This window comes from Aulonocara sp. 'chitande type north' Nkhata Bay, linkage group LG4 (genome assembly GCF_057382095.1).
Source record: "Aulonocara sp. 'chitande type north' Nkhata Bay isolate Kocher_YH1m ecotype deep benthic linkage group LG4, A_spYH_male_GT1.1, whole genome shotgun sequence".
In the NCBI taxonomy this organism is placed as follows: Eukaryota; Metazoa; Chordata; class Actinopteri; order Cichliformes; family Cichlidae; genus Aulonocara; species Aulonocara sp. 'chitande type north' Nkhata Bay.
The window spans coordinates 17,159,586-17,185,864 of NC_141347.1; the positions used below are offsets into that span (position 1 = coordinate 17,159,586).

Consider the following 26,279-nt stretch of genomic DNA (forward strand, 5'->3'; position numbering starts at 1 on the left):
GGTAAATATGGACTCATCACCTTTTTTCCATCACTTCTGAGTCTAATCCTTATGCTCCATAGCAAATTGAAGGCTTTTTTTTATTAGTATCACTGAGGTTGGTTCTTCTCATTGTGTTTGTGTGGAAATGCTTTTATTTTCACTATTAACCATAACTGAGTTCTGTTGTTGAATTTTTTTAAATGTATGATTTCAACATGCGTTTAGGTGATCTTCAATCACAGTGATTCAAAATCTGACTATAGGCCAGATTTACTAACATGTTAACACCAGCGCAAACTATTTTGGTGTAAAAAAGTATCGTCTGTATTTCCAAATAGGGCGCAGTTACAAGATACCTATATAACTGGTGGTAACTCAAATTTTTGCAACCAACCCTGTCACGTATGTATGTTTACAAGTTCCTTTCTCAAGGAAGGAGAATATTTAAATCAAGCACTGAAGCTGATTTATCAACACACAATTTACCGCTTAAAATTTAGCATGCATTAAATTTTTGCGCTTAATATTGAAATGAACTGACTGTACCTGGGTTTAGAAAACAGCGTAACTTTGTAAATGACCTGTAAAACTAGCCACACCTATGATCACATTTCATGCTATTTTACCCCATTTAGTAAATCTGGTCATATATTTCTTACTCGAAGAATGGCTGTTCATAAACACCATAACTATATTCACCTTCTACGTAGCCTAAATATTCATTGTATGAGAAAAAGTAATCAGTTAGAGACCCCCTTAGCATCATTGTTTAGTGAATTTAAAGATACCTGTGATCATAAAGTGCCACTGCGCTAAGAACAATGTACACACAATATGAATAACATACACATATACCTAACGTACACGTAATGTCACTATTCATTTGTAAGGAGTCATCATTTCCAAAGCTACCTAGATGTTGACAACCCTGGTATTGTGGGCAGTTTATATATATTCATCCGGACTGACTAATGCATAGAGGAGGATTTAGAGAGCAGAAGAAGAAGCAGAAGAAAGTAGTAGTAGAAGAAAAGTCAGAGGATCACTATAATTACCAGGATTCATTAACTGGGAGACAATATTGTTTTACATTTTAAATCAAAGCATCCAAGATGTTGAGTTGTCAAACAAGCTGACAGCATTCCTCAATCGTAACTCTAGAACAACACCAAGAGTTAAACTTTATGTTGGAATATTTGAGCTGAGGCTGTTTCATTCTTAAACTCATTCTTTTGAGTTGAAGCATTCATTATTCAACATGGTGCGGATACCTTGAGCTTTTGTCTGATGGAAACTAACATCTCTAACAACACTTATCTTGAGCAAATTTATCTTTACCTGAAGAATTGGATATGTTTAATACCACTATGTATTTCTTCCCTGTGTGAGCAATGTATCAGTAAATAGTGTTGTGTTGCAAAAAGTGATTGTGCTCTAAAAATATCTTGTTACCAAATACGCTGACCACAATCCCCCCATGATTTTGGCCTGAGTAGCATCTGTATGGGTACACATCTGCTCAGTGCATCTTTCCTTTCTCCTAGTTTAAACCCTGAATTATAGTTTCCTCCTCACTATTCAAACCACTACAGACACAAATATAAGTGGGCAAGAATATGTGTAAAATTAGAAGCTATCCACGCTGAGCTTTTAATGCCACATCCCTTCTCCCAAGGTTAAAACTGTTTTAGTCGTCTCGGTGGGTTAGTTTCAAGTACTTGAGCGAAAGCAGAAGTATCCTTAAGGTGGGGGTCATCTTATACTCACCCCCAAAAATCCCAACTTGGCTCTGTTTTAAAAATAACATCATATTGTGTTTTATCTCCTCCCTGCTGATATCTCACTGGGCTGAATTTCTCTCTCGCCCAGATGGCTTTATGCTTTCTCACCGGTCACCTCTCTCTCCCGCTCTCTGCCATAACTTAGGAAGCACGACTGCGACTCTTAACAACAATACCCTCAAAAGCACTGACAAATACGCATTCACATAATCCACTACACCTGATAGTAATCATTCAGAAAAAACACTAGACGCTTGTGAAGATATACACACATTCTCCCTTTCACACACACACACACACACGCGCGCACACACACACAGACTTGCAGCAAAGCTCACCATGTGAGTTACCAAATTAGGAAATAATATGCAACGTCGCACAAACATCATGTTCAACTCAGTTAGGAAAAATTTACACAGATATAGACACACACACACACACACACACACACACACACACAGGAGGCTGGGGCTTCCAAGGTATTAGAAGCATTTAGCATAAAACTAACAACAGATAAACAGCTAGCAGGAAATCCATGATATGATATTGTATAACTTCAAGCGGTGTAATATACAGGATTTTGAATCTTGAAAGAGATCTATGTTTCAAAGGGGCATTTATGGTACTTACAGCAAGAGTTTAAGGTCTTTGTAGACTGCAGTTCATGATATAGGTGAACAGATACATAGTTTCCTTGCTATTTCAAGAGCTTCACCGACAGCACAACTATGAGTCTGGGTGGCCGACAGTTACCTTTAGCCTCATTCTTTGCGTAAGGACTGGTCTATTAACAGAAACTGTAAAATCTGACAGGGTGGTGATCTGTAGATGACAGCAGAAAGACAAAACTCGCTTTGTGCCGCTGACATACTATGACAAATAGTATCTTTTTATATTTGTGACATGGTTTGTTCCTCTAATGTTCTGATTTCACTGCCTTTAGTGTCACTGCTGCGGTTTGGACAAACTCTTTTGATAGAGATGTGTCTGTATGTGTGTTTCTTTGAAGTCTTTCTACAAACTAAAGACATTTTTCTTCCTTTTAGGTTTAAGATGGAGTTTTACATTTATTGGAGTCTGATAGGCCACTAAGACACGTTTCACTGCAATGCAGGCACATCAGCTGCATACCCTTTGTTAAATACAATACATCGTGGTCTATTTAAACTGTTTTTGTCTACCTACAGCTGATGTGAATCTGCAAGCTGCTTTACAACCCACCTTTTTACAGTTTACACACTGCTGTATTTATTATGTATTGACATGATATAAAATAACATCATAAGTTTCAGGAAGTCAAAAAGCTTTTTTTATTAGAACTTTAATGGGATTTTTTTATTTTGGATTATTACAATCATAACGGATAAAAATGGGGGATGGAAAGAAAAAAATAAGAAAGAACGTGAAGTTGGGGAGAAAGTTAACAGAAAGAGAGAGAGAGTAAGAGAGAGAGAAAAAACACTCAGAATCTGCGTCAACACCTGTTGAGGAAAAAAAGTACAGCAGAGAAACCACAGCAACAACCAACATATGCATGAATAACAATGACGATCTTACTGAACAGCACACAGTACTTATAATACAAGATATTTCAGAGGTAGCAGCAGCCCAAAATAGTGTGTCTGTGAAAACCTGTGTGAGCGCGCTTGTGATTATAAGGTTTCTCCATGTAAGTGTCTAATAGTGGGTGTGGGGAGCCACAGCCCCACCTCTTAGGACCTGAAGACGGCATGAAGGAGATCCAGGCCCCAGACATCTAGAGGCTCCCCAGGGTGTGAGAGCCCCAGGAGGACCACTGCAGGGAAAACCTTGAACCCCACCTAGAGAAGAGCAGAGAAGAGCCCTGGGGGGTGTCACCTGGCAGCCACAGTGCAGAAGCACCCGGTGGCTGCAGTGACAAGCCCAAGTGAGCTCTGGGCCTAGAGACCCAAGGGTACCCAACTTCCCAGCAGAGGCCCAACAGAGCCAGGGGGCCCAGGAATGGGCAAGTAAGCACCCAGGCACACAGCCCTGGACATAGAGAACCACCAGTGGGTAGGGACACCAGCCACTGGGAGGGATGGTGGTGGGGGAAATAGGCCCCTCACCTGGGGGAGTCTGAGATGCTCTAAGAGAGAGGGAGTCTAAGACCTGACCTGACACATAGACAAACAGGCCCACACAGACACAAGTATACATTCCCTCCCTCATGCACACGTACACAAACACTCAACACACACAACCAATTATAGAGACATAGAAATGGATGCTGTACACACACTCACACTCCCCATTCAAACTCCCAGGTCCTTTCACCGCCTGGAGATGTTCCCCCTTCACTCAGACCCAGTAGATGGCCCCCTGCACACTGGGGTGGAGACGAACAGACCACCAGCAGCAGAGCAGCCCACCAGCCCAGACCTCGACCAAAGGGCCAGCTCCTCCTCCAGCCTTGGACCCCTGGCCTCACTCCTCCCGCTCACATGTGATGTTGAAATATGCTGTTCTAAAGTACATTTACTGATTCATTTATTGCAAAGGGGAAGTAACCGTCTTGTACTGGTCTTGACTGATGTGTAGTTCCGAGTAACAGACCAGTATGGACTTGAGCATTGCTACCCTTAGTTGACCTGAGAGACAAGCGCTATGTCGGGCACGCATTCTTCCTCCCTCTCTGTCACACATACCCACACAAACAGTCCTCAGTCCATCGCTCTCTGATATGTTCATTAGCGCAGCATCTTGTTAAATCTCTGCTCCTGGTGCACAGCTAGCCAAAAGGAGGGCCTGCTCAAACTCCACAGTGATGCCGTCACAGAGCCGCCGACCGGATGAAACCAGATCAGAGCTCGGTGCGTGGGAGGCCCGTCACAGAGCCTCATGTTAGCGCATCCTTTGCCTGCAGTGCACTATGGCATACACACATAAACACCACTGGGCATCCTAACAGATAGAAAGACGATGAAAAAAAACCAAACAAAAATAACAAATGTTGGCTGAAGCTTGTGACCGCTGTGTTATTCACAAAAACCCACAGAGGTACGCTAAACGTTGACAATCAGCATATGCACACTATCATACCATAAAGGACCAACTGGTGCCTTACTTTACTGCATTTGTATTTGTTGAGTTTCCACAGTAAAACACTGAATTGTTCTCCTTGCTGGGTTAATTGCAGGTTAAACTAACTGAACGTCGTTGTTTCTGAAAGTCTGTCCGAGGTGGCTCTAAACAGTGGGTGAGAACCAGATGATGCTTTTCCACAATTAGCTGTCTGCAAGCTGCAGACATTTACCACCGGAGGTCTTGCGTCTCTACACTCTGCCTCACAGCGTGAGAAAGTTTTAACTTGGGAAAACAGCATGGATGCAGAAAGCAACTCGCTCATATTCTATTAGCTCGCATATGTCGTCCAGAGGAAGAGCAGCTCAGGAGACAATATGTAATAAAAACACGCTTGCAAACTCCATGCTAATGGCCACTAACTCTAAGTGGTTAAGTGAGTGAGCAAAAGGGAAGAATGAATAAATCGTATATGAGTGAGTCACTTTTTGATGTGCTCTGCCGCTCTCTTTCCACTGCATGAATTTAATGTCAGCGTGTTATCGTCTGCCTGGTTTTAGTCATGTGCACGTGTCGATAAAATGGTACACCGAGCTTAACTTTGTTGCTCCGCAGTAGGGAAGTGGCTGATTGCTGCTGCAGAAAGTTTTATGTGTGGATCACAGGTGTGTCACACAAAAGAGTCATACTTTGTGTAAACAGCCTGATTTCCATTAGGTTTCCAGTCATGTTTCTGCAGTCAAAGACGCAACCAAGATTTGTGTCGGAGACCTCTGGTCTGCGTCGTACATCAGAGGACAGAGAGACAGCAGTGAATGCAAAGGTGATCCCACTGCTGCATTAGCTGGAGTATTTATAATCTAAAGATATGGAGGCCAAAAAAGAAAAAATGGTATTTTAGAACCATTTGTAAATTAAATCTAACCAGGTGTTCCAAAGTTTCACTTGAGCGATGTGTTGTGCAGATTCCTGGATAAGTTTTATTTCTAGACTTCCTTCCTTTATTACATTTTTCTTCTGCACAACAGTATCTGTCATGAAGTGTAACAAATGCATTTACAGTCATCTGCAGTGAGACTATGTTCAGATATATCAGTGTGTGGAAATACAGTACTGTGCAAAAGTAATTTCTATATATTTTAGTGGGGAAATGGGAAATAGGTGCAGTGTACAGTTTGTACAATTCTAACAAGCTAGAAAGTCGATATTTGGTATGAGCGCCTTTATTCTTCAACACAGCCGGAACTCTCTTAGGCAGCTTTCTTGTCATTTATTTAAGTAGTCTTCAGAAATAGTTCTCCGGGCTTGAAGGACATTCAAAGCTCTTCTTTGCCTGTCGGCTCACTTTTTGTTTCATTCTCTGTCGAGATGATCCCACATTGCCTCACATCCCACACTGTCTGGGCTCTGGGGAGGCCAATCCATGACTGATTGTGTGTTTTTCAATCCAGGTATTAACACTGGGAATTACAGCCAATGTCCAAAGAAAACACTTTGAAAGATCTTCAGAAATCCTAGAGTATTATAACTAAAGAACACTTTAAAAAAAAATACAAGAAAGCAAATTCTAAAAAAAAAGACAGGTGTTCAAATATTTTACGCGAATACCGAATCTAATCTCTCACTAAATTTCTCTTACAACCTTTAGCTTTTACATAGTTCAGGGCATATCTTTAAGTGTTACATAAACCACACAGTGGTATACAACGGATATTATATCTTCGTATCACAAAGAAAATCACCAAGCACAAAAGCTCAGAAAGATTCCAATCCTTTTGTATCAAAGTGTCCTCATGTTTTCATGTTTGCACTGAAGCAGCATTATGAGGCTCCAGCTAATTGCTGGATTTATATTCAGTGTAACAGTGTTCCGTGTTTTGTTCTGAGACGTGTGGCTGAGTCCTCTCCAGACAAGTATGTAACAGCACCACGATAGAGACACTTCAGCTAAAAACAGGCTGTTTAACACATACCAGGCGTCCTGCACTTCAGCTGCTTCAGCTGCTTCACAGCGCCCTTTCAACTCGAACAAAGACAGCACGGGTGCACGCGTCCTCACGCGTCCCTCTGCGCGTGTGTTTCGGTGTTTGTGTTTGAACTGTGATAATAGAGGGCTATTAGCGAGCCTACATGTAGCCACAGAGAGCACTGTTCCTTCATTACGGTCTAATGGACATTAAATGCCCCCCTTATGCACACAGACACACACAACAGCAAATAAGACATGTTTTTGATAGGACTGCCTCTTCTTTACAACACAATTAATGATCACTAGAACTGTCAGAAGAAGAAGAATCCATCCACGTTGACCCTGCATCTACTTGTGTGCACCCTCTTTGATTTCAACCCAAACAATGCCAACTTTGCTCCGGAGAGCAATTGTTCATTTACAGTGAGGGGAGTTCACCGGGTTTCATTTCAGTCATACACCTCTTTCCGTCCAGCGCTTCACAGTAAGACTGACAGCAGAGATTCACATTAACTAGATTGCAAAGCATTTAGTTTAAGTAGTTACCATTCAGTCCAATGCAGAGCTCCAGTGAGCTGCAATTACCTCACTGAGGCAAATTCTTTCAACAGAGATTGAAAAAGTTCAGCCAAAACAAACCAAAAGATTGCTGATATGGCTCGTTTTTGGTCAGATGCCTTAATTCGACTGTGCAGCATGAACAACTGCTAAACTCCTCTCCCCCCCAACCCAGATGAAACAGATGTGACGGCTTCTCCCGCTCTGGACCTCTCTTTGCGAGTTCACTGCCAGTTCAGTTTGGTGCAGGTTACACCCTCGAATGGATGCTAAGTCACCCAAAAAGAAAATCAGATATGAGCAGCAATTCGTGGCTGAGAATGAATGTTGGGTCAGCTTAGCAAGCCCCCCCCCTTTCCTTTCCCTTCCTTTCTTTTTACGCAGCCATCTGTGTGTTGAATCACTCCACCTTATCTCCAATACTTCAAAGGGAGGCAGCCAGTTCCCCGCCGCCTCACAACAACACAGTCAGACACTTTTTACCCTGTACTAGTTTACCGTTAACCACAGAGGATGACGGCAAACTATTGCAATTATGGCACATGTGAGCCTCGTGCGCACACAACCTTAATTTACCCTTGATTCACCCCCTCCGTCCATCTCACGCCACGCGTGCGCTTCCTATAAAATACTCATAAATAATACAGCTATTGACTCAGCACTCACACACGCAAACACACATGTTGTACATAGACACCTCCCCTTCCCAGCGCTCCAATGTGCAGCAGTGCTATGCTGTTGCCTAGTAACCAGGTAGAGTTTCTAGTGAGAGCCTCTTTGCTGAGAGAATCCCACTGTCCTAGACTTCTTCCTCTTCCTCCCACTCTCACTCTCTTACACACACACACATCTGTGCCGTTTGAAGTTGCTTTCATTAAACTCCGCACATGCACTTTGAATTCACCCGGCACTTTTCTTCCCCATCAACCTTCAATCACCGCCATGTCGTAAAACTAGGTTGCGCCACACGCTACACTTATCTACACGTCTATGCGTACACTGTCTCCATTTATACGCACACACCTACACACACACAGACATGCACACAGGCCTATTTTGTAGACAAAAGCGGCAACACATACTGCAGAGCGGAGAGGGGAAGCAGAAGGAAGAGGCTGCAGTTTTCAGGTCTCTAAAGAGATGCACTGAGTATTGGGCTATATAACACACCACCGCTGTAAAAGCATCACTCTATCACAAAGCACACACAATGATGGGTGAGGAGCATGTAGCTGTAAATTTGGCATAAAAACAGTCATTACTCTTTATAAGGAATGTCAAACAGCATAATACAGGAAGGACAGGCTACATCATCAGCGGTTGCATAACAAGACGAGGCAAATATTAAAGTTTGCGTGTCAAGCAAAACCACCCCACTCAAGTCACTGTGCTTGAATACAAAACTGTTGCTTTATATTTTTGTATTTTGCTTTAAAGTGATTTCAGACTCGGAATCGAGTGCAGCAGATTGAAAGGAGAAAAAAGGAAAAGTAAGCTTCTCTTTGTTAGATTTCAAGGAGGTCTGGACTGAAACAAAGTTACACATACTTGCTAAAACATTGCAGTGATATGATCTCTCTAACACTCAGTCACACAAACGCACACACACATGCGCGCACTATGTGCTGTGCTGTCCGCATTGCCATGACAACCCAGTGCTAGCTGCTGATGGGTTTCCCAGATCTTTTATTTATTCATCCATCTCCACATTACTCTTTCATACGCATAGGCACACATGTGCACGTGTGCGCCGCCGGATGCACACTCCTGCATTTTTTTCGCAAGCTCGCCCTTTACCTAATCATCAATATCCTGCAACACGCACGCACACAAACAAAAGCGTGTGTCTGGGTTGGTGCAAGATTTTTGCTGAACAGTGCTGTCTGAAATTTAAAAGCTGCAAAGTAGGTGATTAGTGTCAAGTCATGTGCTGCGTCCCTCTTTTCTTTCCCTGTGTGTGTGTTTCTGTCATTCTAACCATCTTTCAGGCAGTAATGTGTTCAGCAGCAAGACGAGCTCTGCTGTGCTATTCATGTGGAGACTGACTGTGGGGAGATGGCTCAAAGCAGCATGAACACACGCATCCCACTAAAATAAAAAAAAATAAAAAAAGCTCATTAGGAGCAGCAGTGCAGCTACTAAATAGCAAGCGCAACAAAGCAATATGACCTAAAAACATAACTGAATACTAAGCACCAAGTTGAGGACAAAATGAAGAAAGTTGACTATGATAATCTCAGCCCTAATGCAATCCAAGAACCCTGTACTAACATCCCCTAACCAGTTCTCCATGACCCCTTAAGGTTGTGTGTGTGTGTGTGTGTGTGTGTGTGTGTGTGTGTGTGTGTGTGTGTGTGTGTGTGTGTGTGTGTGTGTGTGTGTTAGAGCCAGTGGCCCCTCTGAATCTCTCAGATTTTCAATTACACTTCCCGACTCTCTGTCTTTTCACCTCCTGTTTTATAGTCTGGATCAATCCTCTTTCACTGAACTCTATTCCCCTCCACTTCCACCTTTTAGCCACCAGGGCAACACACACACACGCACACAAACACACACGCACACACGCACACACACACTCAACCTTAAAATCAATACACTACTAGGAGTGAGCTCATGTCAAATGCTGACAGTGTGAGAGAAATCATGACAGAAAATGAAACATCCCAACAATTATGTTTAAAGCACACACACACACACACACACACACACACACACACACACACACACACACACACACAAAATTAATATTTTTTTTAAATCCCTCTGTATTAAAACAGCTTATGTGTGCATTAAAATGCATATTTCACACTGCAGCACACTGAAAATAACGCCCATAACTGATCTCTGCCTCCAACAGAGTGACAAAAAAAAAAGTGCTTTGATGCATTTGCAGTCAGGACTCGCGCGCATTTTAGCAGCAAGACGAAACAAAACAATGAGAGGAGAAGGGAAGAGGAACAAAGAAGGAGCATGCTTTATTTTTCACCTGCAGCTTTTTTTTGTTGTTTTTTAGAAGGGAGGGTGAGAATGGAGTTGTATGTTGAGGTTGAGAGCGCCGCTGCATCTTCACTGCAGCAACCATCAACAAGCAGGGGAGAAAAAAACAGGACACAGGGGCACATGTTCATCGCTCGCACTTGTGATTGGCCGAGCGCTCTGTACGTGCACAAGCCATGCTTCAAAAGACCAGTTTTCTCTACTTTCTACCCTCCTGTTCATATTGCTCGACGCCGCTTTTCGTCATCCCTCCCGCTGTTCTGATTCTCCTCTTTGCACTGTTTATCCTTCTCTCCTTGCCCTCGTTCTCGCCTCACTTGTTAACTTCCTGTCCTCTGTCTTTGACCTCCCTCGTCTGTTTTATATCACTTGCTTCTTTTTCCTCTCCGATTTCTTAACGTTCTGCTCGCTTGGCATCTCCCAATCATCCCAGTCCCTCTTTCTCATCTCCTAAAGAGTTTGCCCTATTTGTCCCTGTCTCGTGTTTCCAGCCTTGTTTTAACTTCTTTCCATAACGCTTCGATTAAAAGAAACCGCTTCACACTTTCAGTATGGATATCCCTGGTGAGGGTAGCGGGAAATGTTCTGGATACAGAGCTGATCTGCGTACATTCATCAACATGATGCGCAGCCATGGCAACAGCTGCTGAAAAAACCCACCCACGGTACCAGAGGCCCAATCAGTGTGGCATTGCCACTACAGGGGATTTGACTGACAGGAGTGAAACACCATACCGAGCAGAAAGAACACTGTAGGCCACTGTACCGTCTCCTCAATATGTCACTATAGTAAAAGAATGTGTTCACTTCTATGTAATCAGTTTATATCTCCCTTCAATGTTTTATACTGAGGACTGTGGTGTACAGATAACAACACACTCAATAAACTGATCTGCAAGACCAGTAACACTGTGGGGGTGGAGCTTAACTCTCCGACAGAGGTTTCAGAAATGAGTCCAAGTTGCAGTCAATACTGAAAAATCCCTCACACCCTCTCTATCTCGTGCTGGACAGCAACAGGAGCACCTTCAGCAAAAGACTCATTCAACCACAATGCATCACTGGATGCCTCAGAATTTTATGTCACCTGTTCACCTGTTTTCACTTGTCTCTGCTGCACACTGTTGTGTTTTCTCTCTGTAACATTTTTGTCTTATTTTTACTTAATAATGCATCATTTTTTTAAATAGTGTTTATATTTTCTATCTCTCAGAGCTATACTATCTGTGAGTGTCTGTAACAAACAATTGCCCTTTGATTTATAAAGTATTGTAATTCTGAAATAGGTGAAGAGTCAGAATACCGTATTGGAACATGTGCAAACAGAAACGGAAATACAGTACGTAAGGGAAACGCAGAGTTTGTTCTAATGAGCTTTAAAGTCAATATTTGACAACATTTATTTTTCTCTGTTTGTCTTTCTACCCAGCTACGCTTTTACTGCACTGGCAGTGTGTTTGGGATCATTGCCATGCTGATAAATGATGCTGTTGCCAATCAGACGCTTTCCAGATGGTATCGCATGGTGGATCAAAATCTGACTGTACTTTTCTGTGCTCATATCGCCACCAAACTTAAAGCAATCCTTATCACCAGTGGCTGAAATGCAGCCTCAAAACCCGATATGACATGAGCCTCCATCGCGTTTCATAAGAACTATCTGGATATATCGCTCCATCAGACCTGTTGACACTGATTTTCTGTCCAGTTCTTATGTAATTTGGCATACGTCAGCCTTTTCTCCCTATTTCCCTTCCTTGTAAATGGCTTCTTGACAGTGGCCCTTCCACTGAGACCATTTCTGATGAAGCTTCAGTGAAGAGTAGATGGATCAAGTGAAGGGCTAGATGCGTCTCTCAGGTCTTTGCTTTTTTTTCTTTATTTCTTAAGGACTTTTTTTAAAAGCATAACAGGTGTTTTTTTTGTCCTCTACATATCCAGTTTCCTTACATTTTTTGAGGAGACACCTCACACCATGCCAAGATATGACAACTTTTTTGGCAAATATCTCTTTGGGAATCACCTCGTTGCAAAAATACTATCTTATGCATGTCGAATTCTGTCATCACTGGCTTTTTCCATAGATTCAGCGAAAGCAGTGAGAACAAATTTAAAGAAATGAGGAGTGCCTGAAGACTGGGAGATAGGTATCATAAGAAAAAGAAAGTCAAATGTTCATCCTCCAACTGATCAGGGGTCATCTCAGCGTATTCTGGAGTATTCCATTAGTAGTCTGCTTTACATGAACCTTCTAACAGTGAACACCAACAGCTAACAAACTCATTTAGATTGACCCAGACTCTCCAGGAAACCATGTGGTTTGCTAGCAGAAGGGTCTTTTTTGGTACTATTTTCACTCAAAGTCATTTTGGAAAAGTGCTCGGTAAATGAGTGTGACGTAATGTAACGGTACAACAACAACAGCGGTGCAGTGCAGCAGAGCGCAGATCCTCTGATTCCACAGACCATTTGTGCCTGGGGCAGGTGTGGGTCACTGCCTAAACACATGGTGTTCTGCGAATGCCAAATGGCACATTCTTACAGCGCACTCAAGTAAGCTCTCGTGCACGGGGGCACACACACTCAGCCAGTGCACACATGAAAATCAGTGCTATTAGTTCCAGATCATTTTGTGAAGCAGCCTGTAAACAGTGAGCCTGGGGATAAACAAAAGATCCTACTGCAGTGGAAGTTATCCCACAACACACACACAGCAAACAGCACACGCGTTTGCCCTCTCACAGGCGTGCTCAAACTGACGCATAAAGATTTACACACATTTACGCACGATGCTTCAAAAATTAACGATCCAAAAATAAGAAACAAGTACTTTCTGTTTGAGATGAGACAAACACACGCGGAGGAGCAGTGGACCAAACCAGTGTATGGGGAGGGCCGGGCAACCCTACCATATGTGAGCAACCCGCTCTACCACCTGAGCCACACCCGCTCCAATTACATACATGAGATCTGAGCCAAAGCACTGCTTGTGCAAACAGTGGCCATTTGAACAAGTCTTGCGAAGCATTACGAGCAAAGATGGCAGCAAACATGCGGTCACTGTAAAGAGGCTTATTCTCATTGGTAACAAGCACACCAGTGAAAGGCCCTTTATTGATTCCAATGCAAATTACTGTGGACTCGCTGCTGGTGGCGATGATTTGTTACTGGTTGTAAATTGTGTTGATGTTAACACAGCACCGGTATTTGGAATAATAACAAGACTTTACAAATCCTAAGTGAGATAAATTAGCAGTTGGGGCAGGTTCCCGCAGCTAAAAATAGCTTTGAAACACACAGTGTGGCCCGGAACTGTTAATGACAAAATTAGCCTCGTATATTCACAAAAAATTGCTCATTTTTAGGATTTGCAAGTAAAAAAAAGTCATAAAACAATTTTAATAATTATAGTTAGTAAGCTCTTGCATAGTTCATAAGTCTCAAAACACCCAAAGGATATAAGGAAACCCAACCATAAGTAAACACCCTGCTCCACAACTTGGCGAAGGCAGCAGTTTTTGCTCTGCAATAAATATCTGGAAGGGCTTCAAACACTTTAACTTGGAAATGCACATTTGTTTACTTAACATGTTTGGCTACATAATGCTTTGGTAAACAAAAATTATCCTCCAAGTGGGCCTAAACATCATTTTACTCTACTGAGTAGTGATATGAAGCTTGAGTTCTAGTACCAAAGCTGCTTTTTAAAAATTTCCTAAAATGTTCAATTTATATTTTGCCTAAATGTATTTTAATTAAATATTGATTTTCAAAAGTTCTCCTATCTATGGATATGACCAAATACATATCCTTTAAATACTAATACGTGTACGCTACTGTACAACCCTTAATCATATTTTTCACTTCCCCTTTCCAAACCTTTTTTCTTTCTGTTGTTGAGGTCTCAGGGTCAAGTGGTTGATTGTTTAGTCAATATGCTCTCATCCAAACAATTTTCACTGGTCTTCAATCTCTGGTATTAATTTCAGCCTTCCAGGGCTGATCTATTATTTTTGGCAGCAGGAAGAACAGACTGCTTGTGAGAAGCACCCCTGCATTCTCACAGCTGCAGACTTCCCAAACCAAACAGTGACTGCTAGCTTAATTAATGTTTACGTCTACTTAGCTTTTATTCAGAGTTAGGTCTGTCGCTAGTTAATATCATGTATATGTAAGAAACGCAGTAAGTGTGGCGTAGTATAATATTTGAGTCACCAGGCATTGCTGTTGTGAAATCAACCAGATCCTACAGGCTAAAATGTTTGCACTGGGTAATGCTAAATGCTATGTAAATGCTTAAGCTAATATAATGTAAATAACACTATACCTCGAAGTAACGTTAGTAAACTATTTAGCAACCACCCTAATATTTCATTCTGTGTCATGGCAACAAAAAACATTTTAAATAAACAGTCTGCCACCACCATGTCAGTGATTTCAAATTTAAAGTGACTTTTTAATAAAGGACTTACATGTTTTTTTGTTTTTTGTTTTTTATATCAATATCAAACGAAATACTGCTAAATTTCATGATATTGCTATTGTTAACATATTATATTATGCTATTATATATGCTATTATAACATATATTATATGTAATAACTTTATATTAGCATCCAGCCACAGCTAAACAAGCACCACGACATGGAGCACCACGAGGAGAAACTCCACCCAGAACAAGATGTATATGAAGCTTAATCTCTACTTTGTTTTCTCTTTTTTTGACAACACATCGGCTTTTTTTGTTGTTGTTGTTTTGTTTTGTTTTTTTTAAAATATGTGCGACACTATGTTACATTTAAAAAGAAAGTTCCTAAAAATTTTACATTTAGAGCAGAAATATGTAGGTGATGTAGGTGCGTGCGGTATAGCAGAGCTGTACACATTACAGTCAGTTCAATAAATTTTTTTTATATAGTACCAAATCACAGCAACAGTTGCCTCGAGGTGCTCTATATTGTAAAGTAAAGACTCTACAATACTACAAAGAAAACAGTGAAAACTCCAACAACATGATAACACCCTTTGAGCAAATGGGGGAAGAAAAAACTCCCTTTTAAAAGGAAGAAACCTCCAGCAGAAGCACGCTCAGGGAGGGGTAGCTATCTGCTGTGACTGGTTGGGTTGAGGAGATGGAGACAGGACAATAGACATGCTGTAAACACAGCCTGAGATTAATAATAACTAATGATTAAATACGTACATAATAGCAGAAGAGTGACAAATTAAAAGCTTTTGTTACACCACATTTGTAACAAAGTTTTGTTATAACGTCTGGCAGACACCAAACACGTTTGAAAGCGTGGGCCTTGTCCACTACACAGCACACAAGTGATGCTCAACCACGCACAGTTTGAGCACTGCGCAAGGTGTGCCAGGACTTGATACGTCAAAGAGACAGGATCCCTCTGTCTCTGCAGAAATGGGCACCTCACGACCCCCAATCTGCTGTTATGATGAGAACAGGCCAAATATAATGAGTCACCGAACACACAATCACACACACACTGATGAACTGCTCAATACAAATACAGTGAGTCGAGCTCTGAGACCGGCAGAGAGGGAGGGATGCAGAGAAGCGAGTCTCACATACACACCTAAACCTCAGGATGCCAGTCAGAAGGGCAGTCGGAGAAGGACTACCTGCTAATTTGAAGGCTAAGTCTCTTTATCCCACACACTGCAGAGATGAAGTCATTTAAAGACATAAATAGGCATACATACACAACAGGAGGGGTGAAAAAGAAAAAAAGGAATGGAACTGCAGGAGTAAAGGGTAGTAACCAAGCCAACTTTCTTGCCCTGAAGATAGTCCTTTTTATCGCTGATACAAGCTGCACATTAACAGGCCTCCTCGATTCATCTAAGCTACATTTGACTGACTTTCTTCATGCAGCCGATTTGATCTCATGCAGCTTTAAGCCTGTCTCTAGTTTTATACAGCAAGTCCAATCCATCAAAACTTCAAACAAAGAGAGAAACCTCTTCCACTTGATTTATTTTGAACCGCTAATCCACAGATATTTTTACCACTAAATACATTGAAAAAAAAATCCCCATCTAAAGTCATCAAATCCATCTGATACTTCAAAAAAGTCAGGTGATCTGTGTGCTTGTATCTCTGTGCAGAAACATCTATCACAATGGAAGTGAAAAGGCCCCCTTTAATATGTTTTAGAGTATAGATGACTAATGGAGACAGATAGCACGATGAATCAACTCATCTGTAATGGATTAACCTTGCCTGGGCTCCTGAACCAGATTTAATCAGCTTGACTCAGGTTGTTATTCTTTCACACCGTCTAATCAGCGACTCCATAATGTTCATTCTTGTGATCCTGCATTTGTTTTCAGATTGTTTCAGATGTAACTGTCAGATTTATTTTAGGTCTCTACTCAACAGGAACATCTAAAAAGCAGTTGTTTTAAACAAAAGAAAGAACGCTGATGCTAGCAAATGCTGTTTATTATGCCAATAAACAGCATTAGCTAGCTACATTCTTTTTGTCCATATTTTAGGGCTATTGTACAGTGGCTCTAAAAGGTCAAATGCACTGCAACTAAATAAAACACCAGCAAATAGAAAAAAAAGCTGCAAAATCACACAAAACATAGCGGAGGTTGAATGCAACACAACAGAAGTGTCTTAGGAGAGACATTAACATGAAGGAAAATCTGCGCCAGTGACAGGCTAACAACAAATGGCTAATAGCAAACATGTACCTGCAGTATTACATGAATTGTGCAATTAAAGCACACATTATCTGCATCTTTTTCTTCCTCACAACACAGATAGCTTCTTTTAAGCGGGTCTCAATGCAATGTCACATGTTGTGGTTTCTGTCACTCCCACAGCTGCTCTGTCACGTTATTGTCTCCCCAAAACACTTCCATTTTATTTTACTCAACTTCTGTTGTGTTTTGTGCACAGCGTTTTTCTATTTGCTGATGTTGCCTTTAGTTGCAGTGTTTTTGACCTCTCAGGGCCACAGTACTACTGTCACTCCTTAGGATTTCTCACATGTGCAATGTAGCCATGTACTTTCTCAATGTCACACAATGAAGCTGCACATGAGAACGCAAATGTCCAACTTGAGCAGGTAGGGCATCCAGTGCTCTTTAACCAGCTACCGCTCAACATCTGCGTGATGTCTGGGTGCAAAAGTTTGGGAATAGCAGAAGATTGTTAGGGGGATTTACAGAGATCTAGTGGATGCACGCTGTACTCAGAGATCACCTAAACCAATATATTTTAGGGTGACTTTCATCAGTTTAAAAAGAAATTAATAAAAAATGCCAATTTTGTCTTTAAAGTCTATTTGCATGCTAGGCTAATCAAGACCTAATCAATTGCTCTATTAAGTGTGCATTTTCCTGGACATGAGCAGACTAGTTGATCACCAGTGAGGAACAGACTTGAGTTGAATGACAAATGCTGTTGTGCTGAAATGCTATTCTGGTAACTGTGAGCAACTGTTGACCTGTTTTTACTGTCACAGGTGATCAATGACCGTCTCAGTACAGATTCAATATTTTACTGTTGGACTACACATGTTGGAATCGGGATGTGATATAAAACACTTTTATTCAGAGGTGCGTGGTTTGAAATTTATGGATGTAGTTGTTTCTTTATTTCTTTTTTCCCCTCCTCTACAGTCTCTCGTTTCTCCCAATGTGTTCATTCATTTTGTTGCTGAGTGGCAGAGAATTTATGCTCCGAAAAATATTTACATAACCTACTGTGGACCACCAACTCTGCGCTGCTAACAGTGGGTTCTGCGCGCACGCCCACACACTCACAGACACGCAGGAATACAACACAGAGAGATGTCCGGTGAGATCAGCTCTTATGACATAACCCGTATCCAGTTTTAAACGAGCAGTCATAATGCAAGGCCGAGCATGTGACAGTACGCGCCTCATTCATTAGCCTTGCTGTCTTGGTACAAATAGCCCAGCCTGTCAACTTCAAACAACATATCTTAAAAAATGAATAAATAAGTCTGCACTCAGATAGAAATCAGACATGTGATCAGCGCACAAGCAGTGAAGCGCACATGTGCTAACCATAGGAGCATCTGCTTCATAGTAGTGGTCTGCTTCAGCAGCTACTGCAGTATTAGCCCTGCTACAGTGCGGTGAACAAAACAGAGGTAATGTAACGCAACACTAGCATCTGTCGGACAGCAGGTTACCAAACCATAAGTCCTATGTGTCGGCTTGCTTAACTGGACATGCTTTAATCTTTTCGGACCTTCTTTGTTCCTCATCTGCTTGCTCCAGTTGGCGCTGTATTCGTCTTAGTGAACAATTACAAATAACATCTACGACTTCTATGTCCAAATCCAAAACATTCGATGAAAAAGACCCGACCGGACTTCCTATCACTTTTTGCTTTTTGGTCCATTTTTTAAAAAGAAGAAGCCAACACATGCTTGGCACGTTATAGCCCTTTAAATTATTTAACAACAAATTTTAGATGCAGCTTTCTCCCGCTGCAGGACAGTCCCATTTTAATATCTCTATTAGCCATTAGCATGTTCTGTAAGAGAACATAACTTGCCTTACTTTTTCACGCCTCGATTCTTGAGCGCCTGCAGCGAGCACAACTCATAAAAAAAATGGGATTTTAATCCCCATGAGAAATTCCCTGTGAGTTCTGTACTATCCACAAAAATGAAATGAGGAAGCTGGTAGAGATGCTTTTTGGTGCTTAGAGACATGTGATCAATTAGGTGATGGCTCACTGGCACTTTACCCCATGAGGGAATACTAGGTTTTCTTCTCAAGGACAATTAAACAGTCTTCTTATCACTCCAGCTGACACGAGATCAACAAGGGACCAGAGTGTGGAGTCATGGGCAACCAATTTTTCACTTAAAGGTCAGATCATGAAGGAGAAAGAGTTTCTGATAATATCATCTAGGTTGTAAGCAAGGGTTCAGTTTTAAAAAATATATGGTAGAAATGCTGCAGAAAGGCTTACATCGGTAACAGACAGTGATGACATCAAAACAGACAGAGTGCTTTTCAATACCAAAATTCTAAAAAAACGTCACCTTTTTCAGTACTGGAGTTACTGTATGTACCAAGTAGGGCTGTCATAATAAATAAATAAATACATGCCTGATTGCAATCAGATTAGATACTCATTTGCAGCAGTATTGATACCATATTTCCCTCTTTTCACTGACAAACTTCACACACAGCAGACAGGCAGACACCCAGCCCCTCCTGTCACTAGCAGCTGAACACATTAGCAGTGGCATAATAAAACAAAGCGTGTTAAAGACTGACACCGAAGTCTTTATGAAGAATTCCGCGAGGTCAGTAAAGCTCCTGTTTCAGCAGCACTGAGTTGCTGAACACAGATATTAACGTTTATGATGGTGTTAGCTGCTTAACTGTTAGCAGTTCCGCACATTAGCCGACAGTTAGGTTATTGTTAAGGTACCAGGTATAGGTAGTAAAAAATGATAACGTTACTGTTGCCATCATCGGTCCTACCTGTCAGTGATGTTATTAGGAAGGATTAATTTAACAGGATAACAAATTATTTACCCCTAAAAAGTGTCTCTTAAAGCCCCTTGTTGAACCTGAGAAGAGTCTACTGGTAAGGTTGGCTGTATTGTTTCTGCCTGTAGGCAGAAACAATACAGCCAACCTTACCAACACTATTTGATCACCATGAAATATATGGTGCCAAGTCACCAAAAGCAAAGGAAATAAACAGAGGTGTAGCTGAGTCTATTTACACGAACCATTATTGCTCTTATCTTTCGTTGGTTTTTTTTTTTTTTTTTAATTTTGTCCTTTTTTCTGTCTCTGTGGTACCAAAAATTGCATCGATTATTGAGTATTTTCCCAGTACCAGTATCAGTTTGAAATTCTACTACGGTGACAACCCTTGTAGTATTGTCAGACCAATAAATTTGTATTTGTGCATATGTAAGATTAGAAATGTCAATAAAGGTTTGAGTTGATTTTTTTTAAATCAATTGAAAAAAGTTGCTCTTCTGAGGCTTTGCTCACATTGAGGGCTAAAGGTCCTGCAATGGTTTTGACCTTTCTTTTGTAGAGTTGTTTGTAGCAGCGGAAAGACAAAATCACCAAAGCAACCGAACACAAAACATGTGCGTCAAATCTTTTAGCAAACCATCATTAGGCACAAGTCCACATGACAGAAGACACGACTTGCAACTTGCAACTTCCTTTTGGTACATTTCTAATAGAAACAGCGGTCCACCACAACAATGCTCAGCTCTTCTCGAGAGGAGGGTCGTGAGGGATCGTTGGCTGACGCACACTGACCTATTCAGACAGATCATCAACGTGGGTTTGACTCACGTCACAGTGTCAGTCTGAATACCGCATGAATCATCCACTCCAATCTCTAGAGCTGATAATCTTTAATGATCTTTAATGATGAAGGCAAATTAATGAATCTTTGAAACAAAACTGTGTGTGTGTGTGTGCATATGTCGCCGTTTTAAAGTTTGTTTTTCGATTTCTTCCGCTTCAAAACACACAGAAGTCTCAGAGAGGAAATTTGTGGGCATAAGGTTGCCCCTTTATCTAGCTGTTTATCTACCTTTCTACACCATGTTTTTCTTCTCCGACTTCAAACACCACGTCAGATCATCCTTAGATTCACTACACCTTCAAGCTTCCACTATCATAGGTCTACAAGAACACAGCAGAAGCTTGTCAGAATGCACCTATTCAGAGTTGGGTTTTTTAATCACTTGAAGACAAAGAGATAGAATCTCAGAGACAGAATAAATGTAGTTTACTTTTATAATCGTGCTTGTATTTTTATACTCTTGGTACCTTCTATATTAAATTCCAGGTACTCAGGAAGCACTTAGGAAAATAAATGTGAGTCAGGTCCTAATTTTGTTTTTACACCACCCACTTAACCACATCACGAATGAAAAAAAAAACATATTACAGCGGTTCATCTTCAGCTTCTTTTCATAGCGCCTATATCTGGATGCACATTATGTTCTTATGCTCCTGTGTGTTAAAACATCCCACAGATGAAAATGATCCCGGCAGGATGTTCGGCTGAGGGGGTAATAATAGAAAGTAAAGCAGACATGAGCACTTCTCCTAGGAAGTAATTTCACTTGGACTACTTGGCACTTTGAAATTAAATTAAAATATCTGATTATTAGAATAAAATGGCTGCCAGAACTGTTAGTAGAGGGAATACAGCTCGAACTGACTGATGAGCTTCAAAAGAATATATATATATAGCCAGGAACTAATTTGTGCTTGAATCTGAGCCTAAAGCAGCCCAGGTAAGTGTTACAGCACTTTCAGTCTATAGAGGCAAACAGACCGAGTGCTGGGTGTACTTGGGGCTGTCTCAATTAGGCGTGTTAACAGGTCCTATAACAGAAAAGCTAATTTACCTAAAAATAACCAACCCACCAGATTTGGAGGTTATAATACCAACCTTATAGACACAGAGGGAAATGCAAATTGTTGCACAAAAGATTTAGCATGTAAAACAGCCAAATCTCACATCAGCAAAGGACAAAGACTCACAACAGGTAACATCTACTTCTTGCCCAATACCAAGACACGCCCTTCATGTCTGCACGTGTCACCAGTGTGAGTCTCTCACTGGTGCTTGTGTATTTATATAGAAGCAGCAAGTTTCTACTGACAACTCAAACGTGTATGCAGGCGTGCCACCACACACACACAAACATTGCAGAGGACATATTTTGTCTTACCGATTACCAGGGTCAGATTTCCAGCATGTTAAAGGATATGGATTGCAGACCATGCGGAGACACCAGTTGCGAGGCCTCGTTGTTTGCTTTAAGCAGAAGAAGGCCACGGGGGCCAGGGCCGGATACGGCTGCTGTTCCTCCTCCTCGGAGACGCAGTCTGGATCACGGATGGGAGCCGTGATGCGAACTCCCAGTGTTGGTCCATCTTCCACTTCCAGCTCCGGTTCCTGTTCTTCATCCCCCTGAACTTCAGGACTCCACTCATTTTCTCCATCTCCTTGAATGCTACTGCTGCTGCTCCTCCTCCTCCTCCTCCTGCTGCTCCTCCTCGTCCTCTCCACCTCCTCCTCTTCCTCCTCATCATCCGGGCGTCTTCTTCCTGGGTCATCTTCATGACCTTGGCCGTCATTCCTGTAGGATGTCGGTACAGCAAGCCTTACCTCCTCCCGCACCTCCTCCAGCTCCTGGCACTCTGCGTACTGAAAGCGCGCTCTCCCTTCGCCATCAGTCATGATAGAGCATCAGGCAGAGCCACTCTGAAGGGAGGTCAGAGGAGAGAAGAAGGTTAGAGGGAGTCGGAAAGTGGGGAGGGAGCCCACGGTGAGTCAAAGGAGGCAGACATGAAGGTAGAGGATTAACGGTGACAGAAAAAGAAGCGAGTGAAAGATCAACTTGGCAAAGAGCAACTGGAGACAAATCGCACAAGGAGCCAAATAAACACTTAGGCCATTTCCTCCTCCAATCCCTGAGCAGCAGGCGCTTCCAATCAATCTAAAACACAGATTTCCAATACAGTCCTTTTACAAATCTGCCAGGGCTTTAGGCTTTTCATGGGCTTTTATTTTTTTTTTAAATAGCCTTTCTTCTCAGTTGTGTTCTTTTCCCCTTAAAACGAACAAAAAAACAAACAATAAATGCTTTCATCAGACAAAACTGGGAGTCTCTGTCAGAACATCAAGCCTGAATTTCATAGTAGCCATAGTAATAACACAGTAAAGGCACCATGGAGCACTACAGACTGACAACTGCCTGCTGTTGCAGCAATTAGTAGAAATGCGAAAATGTGTTTAGTGAAATTAGGTAACAATTAAGTGCGAGTACTATAAGAGTATCATAATAGTAGAGGGATGTTTTTCCCACTCTGTCTCCCTCTCTCTCTCTCATTCTCTCTCTTCCTGTTGCTATGTGATTGAACAGATGGACTGTTCTGTCTCTGGTCTGCTGAAGGTTTTTAGCCCACACCACGCAATGGTGGGCAGGGAATGCGCCAAAAAAGAGGAAAAAAACCAAACCACCACAGCAATACTGATTATTATTGTAATAAGTGGAATAACGTCGAGAACAAAAACATTAGTGATCGTAATCCAGCTAACAGACTTTGCCCTTTTGAGGAAGCTTTTCTTTTTTCTTTCTTTTTTAACGGGCTTTGTTGTCCGCCGTTTGGTGTTACGTGAGAAGAGCGCATCTGACCCTTCAGGCAGTTGGAAGCTCTCCTCCTGGGGTTCTTTTGTAAACACCGAACAATATTAAAAACACTTTGATATGAACAGTTGCTGTAAAAGTACTTCCATACGCGTTTTAAACGGTATTAATGGAAGTAGAAGCCACCAGAGCGCGCATCATCTGTGCTTTTTCCCGTTTTTCGCCCCTAAAAAGTGGACTATCTCCTGCACTCAGTGTGTATAAAAATAATCACATGCAAACAGAAGAACTTTATTGTTTTAAACTACCTTATTGAGACGGAATCGGAAGTTCCCATAAGCATGATCCGTGACTTTCCGTCTTTCTAGCGAACCCAGCCTTTCTCAGCTTCCCTTTCCTTCTTTCCTCTCTTCTCTCTCGCTTAAAAAAAATCAAAACAAAACAAAAAAATATCCTTCCTTGGCTTGCCAAAGATCAGATGTAATCCGAGGGTCGTTGGAAATCGCTGGAAGTAATCAAATAAGTCACTTAAAGTCGTCTTGATTTGGCGCGTTCAGTTAAACGGGAACATCTATCCACATCCATGCATCCATCCATCCGCTCCTCTCTGAGGTGCTCGTTACGCAGCGTGGAGCGGAGATGCGCGCAGGAGGGTCGGGGCGTGTGGCTTTCTGAGCTGAAGCTCCGTGGATGGTCTGACACGGAATTTAAAAAAAAAAAAACTTGGCCCAGGACCCGGGAGCCGTGACACGTGACGTGATCCCCGGCTTTAGGAATACGGCGCACAGTAGGAGACTCACACCCGGGCGCGAGAAACGAGCAGAGAGCCAAGCTGGGCGTGCACGCACCGCGGTGTTTAATGGATCACAAAGCAGACGGCATAAAGAGAGAGAAATTAATGCACAGTGTGTCGGTCCGTATTATTTTTGGCAATAATCCCAACACAGAGGACTATACTGGCAAAAAGGAAATACTGGTGGTGGTGGGGGACGGGGGTGCCTATATCTTCTATATTGTTCTTTAGAGTAAAAAATAAATGTAAAAAAAATGCTGGAACGTGCTGGGAGTAAAAGGAAGCAAGTTTTGGTTTTTGACTTTATCGTGAAACATGGACAAAGACAAAGGAAGATAAGACAAAAAGTGAAAGAACATTTTAGATTTTATCATAGTCGGACCCTCCAGGGTCATCGAAAATAAAATGGAAACACTGCAGAGTATAAAATGTACTTAAAGAAAAACTGATATGATACATATTTGAAGTTATATTTAGTTTAATTCAGTTCAATTCAATTTTATTTATATAGCACCAAGTCACAACAACAGTTGCCTCAAGGCGCTTTATATTGTAAGGTAAAGACCCTATAATAACACAGAGAAAACAGAAAACCCCACTGTCACTCTGTGAGCAAGCGCTTTGGTGGGAAGGAAAAACTCCCGTTTAACAGGAAGAAACCTCCAGCAGAACCAGGCTCAGGGAGGGGCGGCCATCTGTTGGGACCGGCTGGGGGTGAGGGGAGGAAGACAGGACAAAAAAAAAAACACACACACACAGTGGAAGAGAGCCAGCGATAAATTATAAGTAATGATTAAATGCAGAGGGGTGTAAAAACACATCAGTGGATCAGAGGAAGTTCACAGCAGCCTAGGCCAAAATTAGTGAGGAGTGGAAATTCTATTTTACAACAGCCATCTTGGAATTTGCCATCTATCCATCAGTGAGAGCAACATAACCTACAGAGTTTTCATATCACCAAAGTTCAAAGCACTGTTATGCAGGGCATTAAGCTTGAATCTTACATCAGGCATATCACCCAACAGTGACAAAATTGACACAACACTTGCAAACAAAATGGTTAATGCCACAATAAACATGTCCATAATTATAATTATATTTAATATTTTTGTTCAGCATGTTTATCACAGTTCATCCTGTATTCATTCAGGCAACCGGCGCCTCCACAATTTGATTTGACAATCAATTTAAACTCCTTTAAACTCCCATATTGCTTGAATGATCAATCACAATTACATTGACTATATTTAATTAAGAGCATCCAAGGCTGACGGAGTCAGAGAACTAGAGATGGAGGAGCAAAGTGAAAGAAACAGGATGTAGGATGGATACTAGGAAAGTGCTTTACTGTTCATTTGACTCCTGGGCAGCCATGGGCCCTGAACAAAGCTTTTCTGTCCATAAAACATATCTTTGAGAATAACCGACACCACGATCGGGAGAGATTTAAAACTTCCTTCTTAAATCAAATCTTTCAAATCAAATCTTTCTGACTGAAGGAGAATTTGACCAATTGAAATCAGCAGCAGAAGGTCCTTCAGAAACACCAATGAAAATTCATCAATGCATTTGTGGTATAGAACTAATGCAGATAAATAATATCACACATTAACACCTTAACACTCACAATAAGATCGTCAAACAGATTCACCTCTTTGACGATCTTGTTTGCAGAGACACAAAGGAAGTGGACATTAGCCTCCACTGTGACTGCTATAACCCAATTAAATATCCCCTATGATGCGCTCACTCCTGTTGTAGATATAGAAATCCAAAAGGCGCATTGTTGTACACGCCGATTACCAACAAGCAGAACTAAACCCAGCTTACACAGGCAAGTCACATGATGCCCTCTTTGTCAAATCGTGTGTGGAAGAGCTACATTTATAAAAAAAAATATATAATAATGATAAATAAATCAAACACAGGAACTGACACAAAAGGTAAAGAGCTGGTGGGAAAACAAAGAAAGGGTTTAACATCAAGTCTGC

The 26,279-nt window shown here is 41.6% G+C and overlaps 1 protein-coding gene across 2 annotated transcripts in view; it reads right to left on the reverse strand.

The window, feature by feature from the left end:
• cacna1ha (calcium channel, voltage-dependent, T type, alpha 1H subunit a) overlaps positions 1 to 24,346 on the reverse strand; it is a 127,536-nt gene extending 103,190 nt beyond the window's left edge. For both annotated transcript variants that reach the window (XM_086288765.1, XM_086288764.1), the window contains exons 1-2: positions 23,804 to 24,346; positions 22,113 to 22,609 (exon numbers count right to left, since the gene is read on the reverse strand). In XM_086288765.1, coding sequence (XP_086144891.1) covers positions 22,113 to 22,585 — 473 coding nt within the window. In that variant the 5' untranslated portion in view covers positions 22,586 to 22,609; positions 23,804 to 24,346. The remainder of the gene's footprint in view (positions 1 to 22,112; positions 22,610 to 23,803) is intronic.
• Positions 24,347 to 26,279: the final 1,933 nt, after the last annotated feature.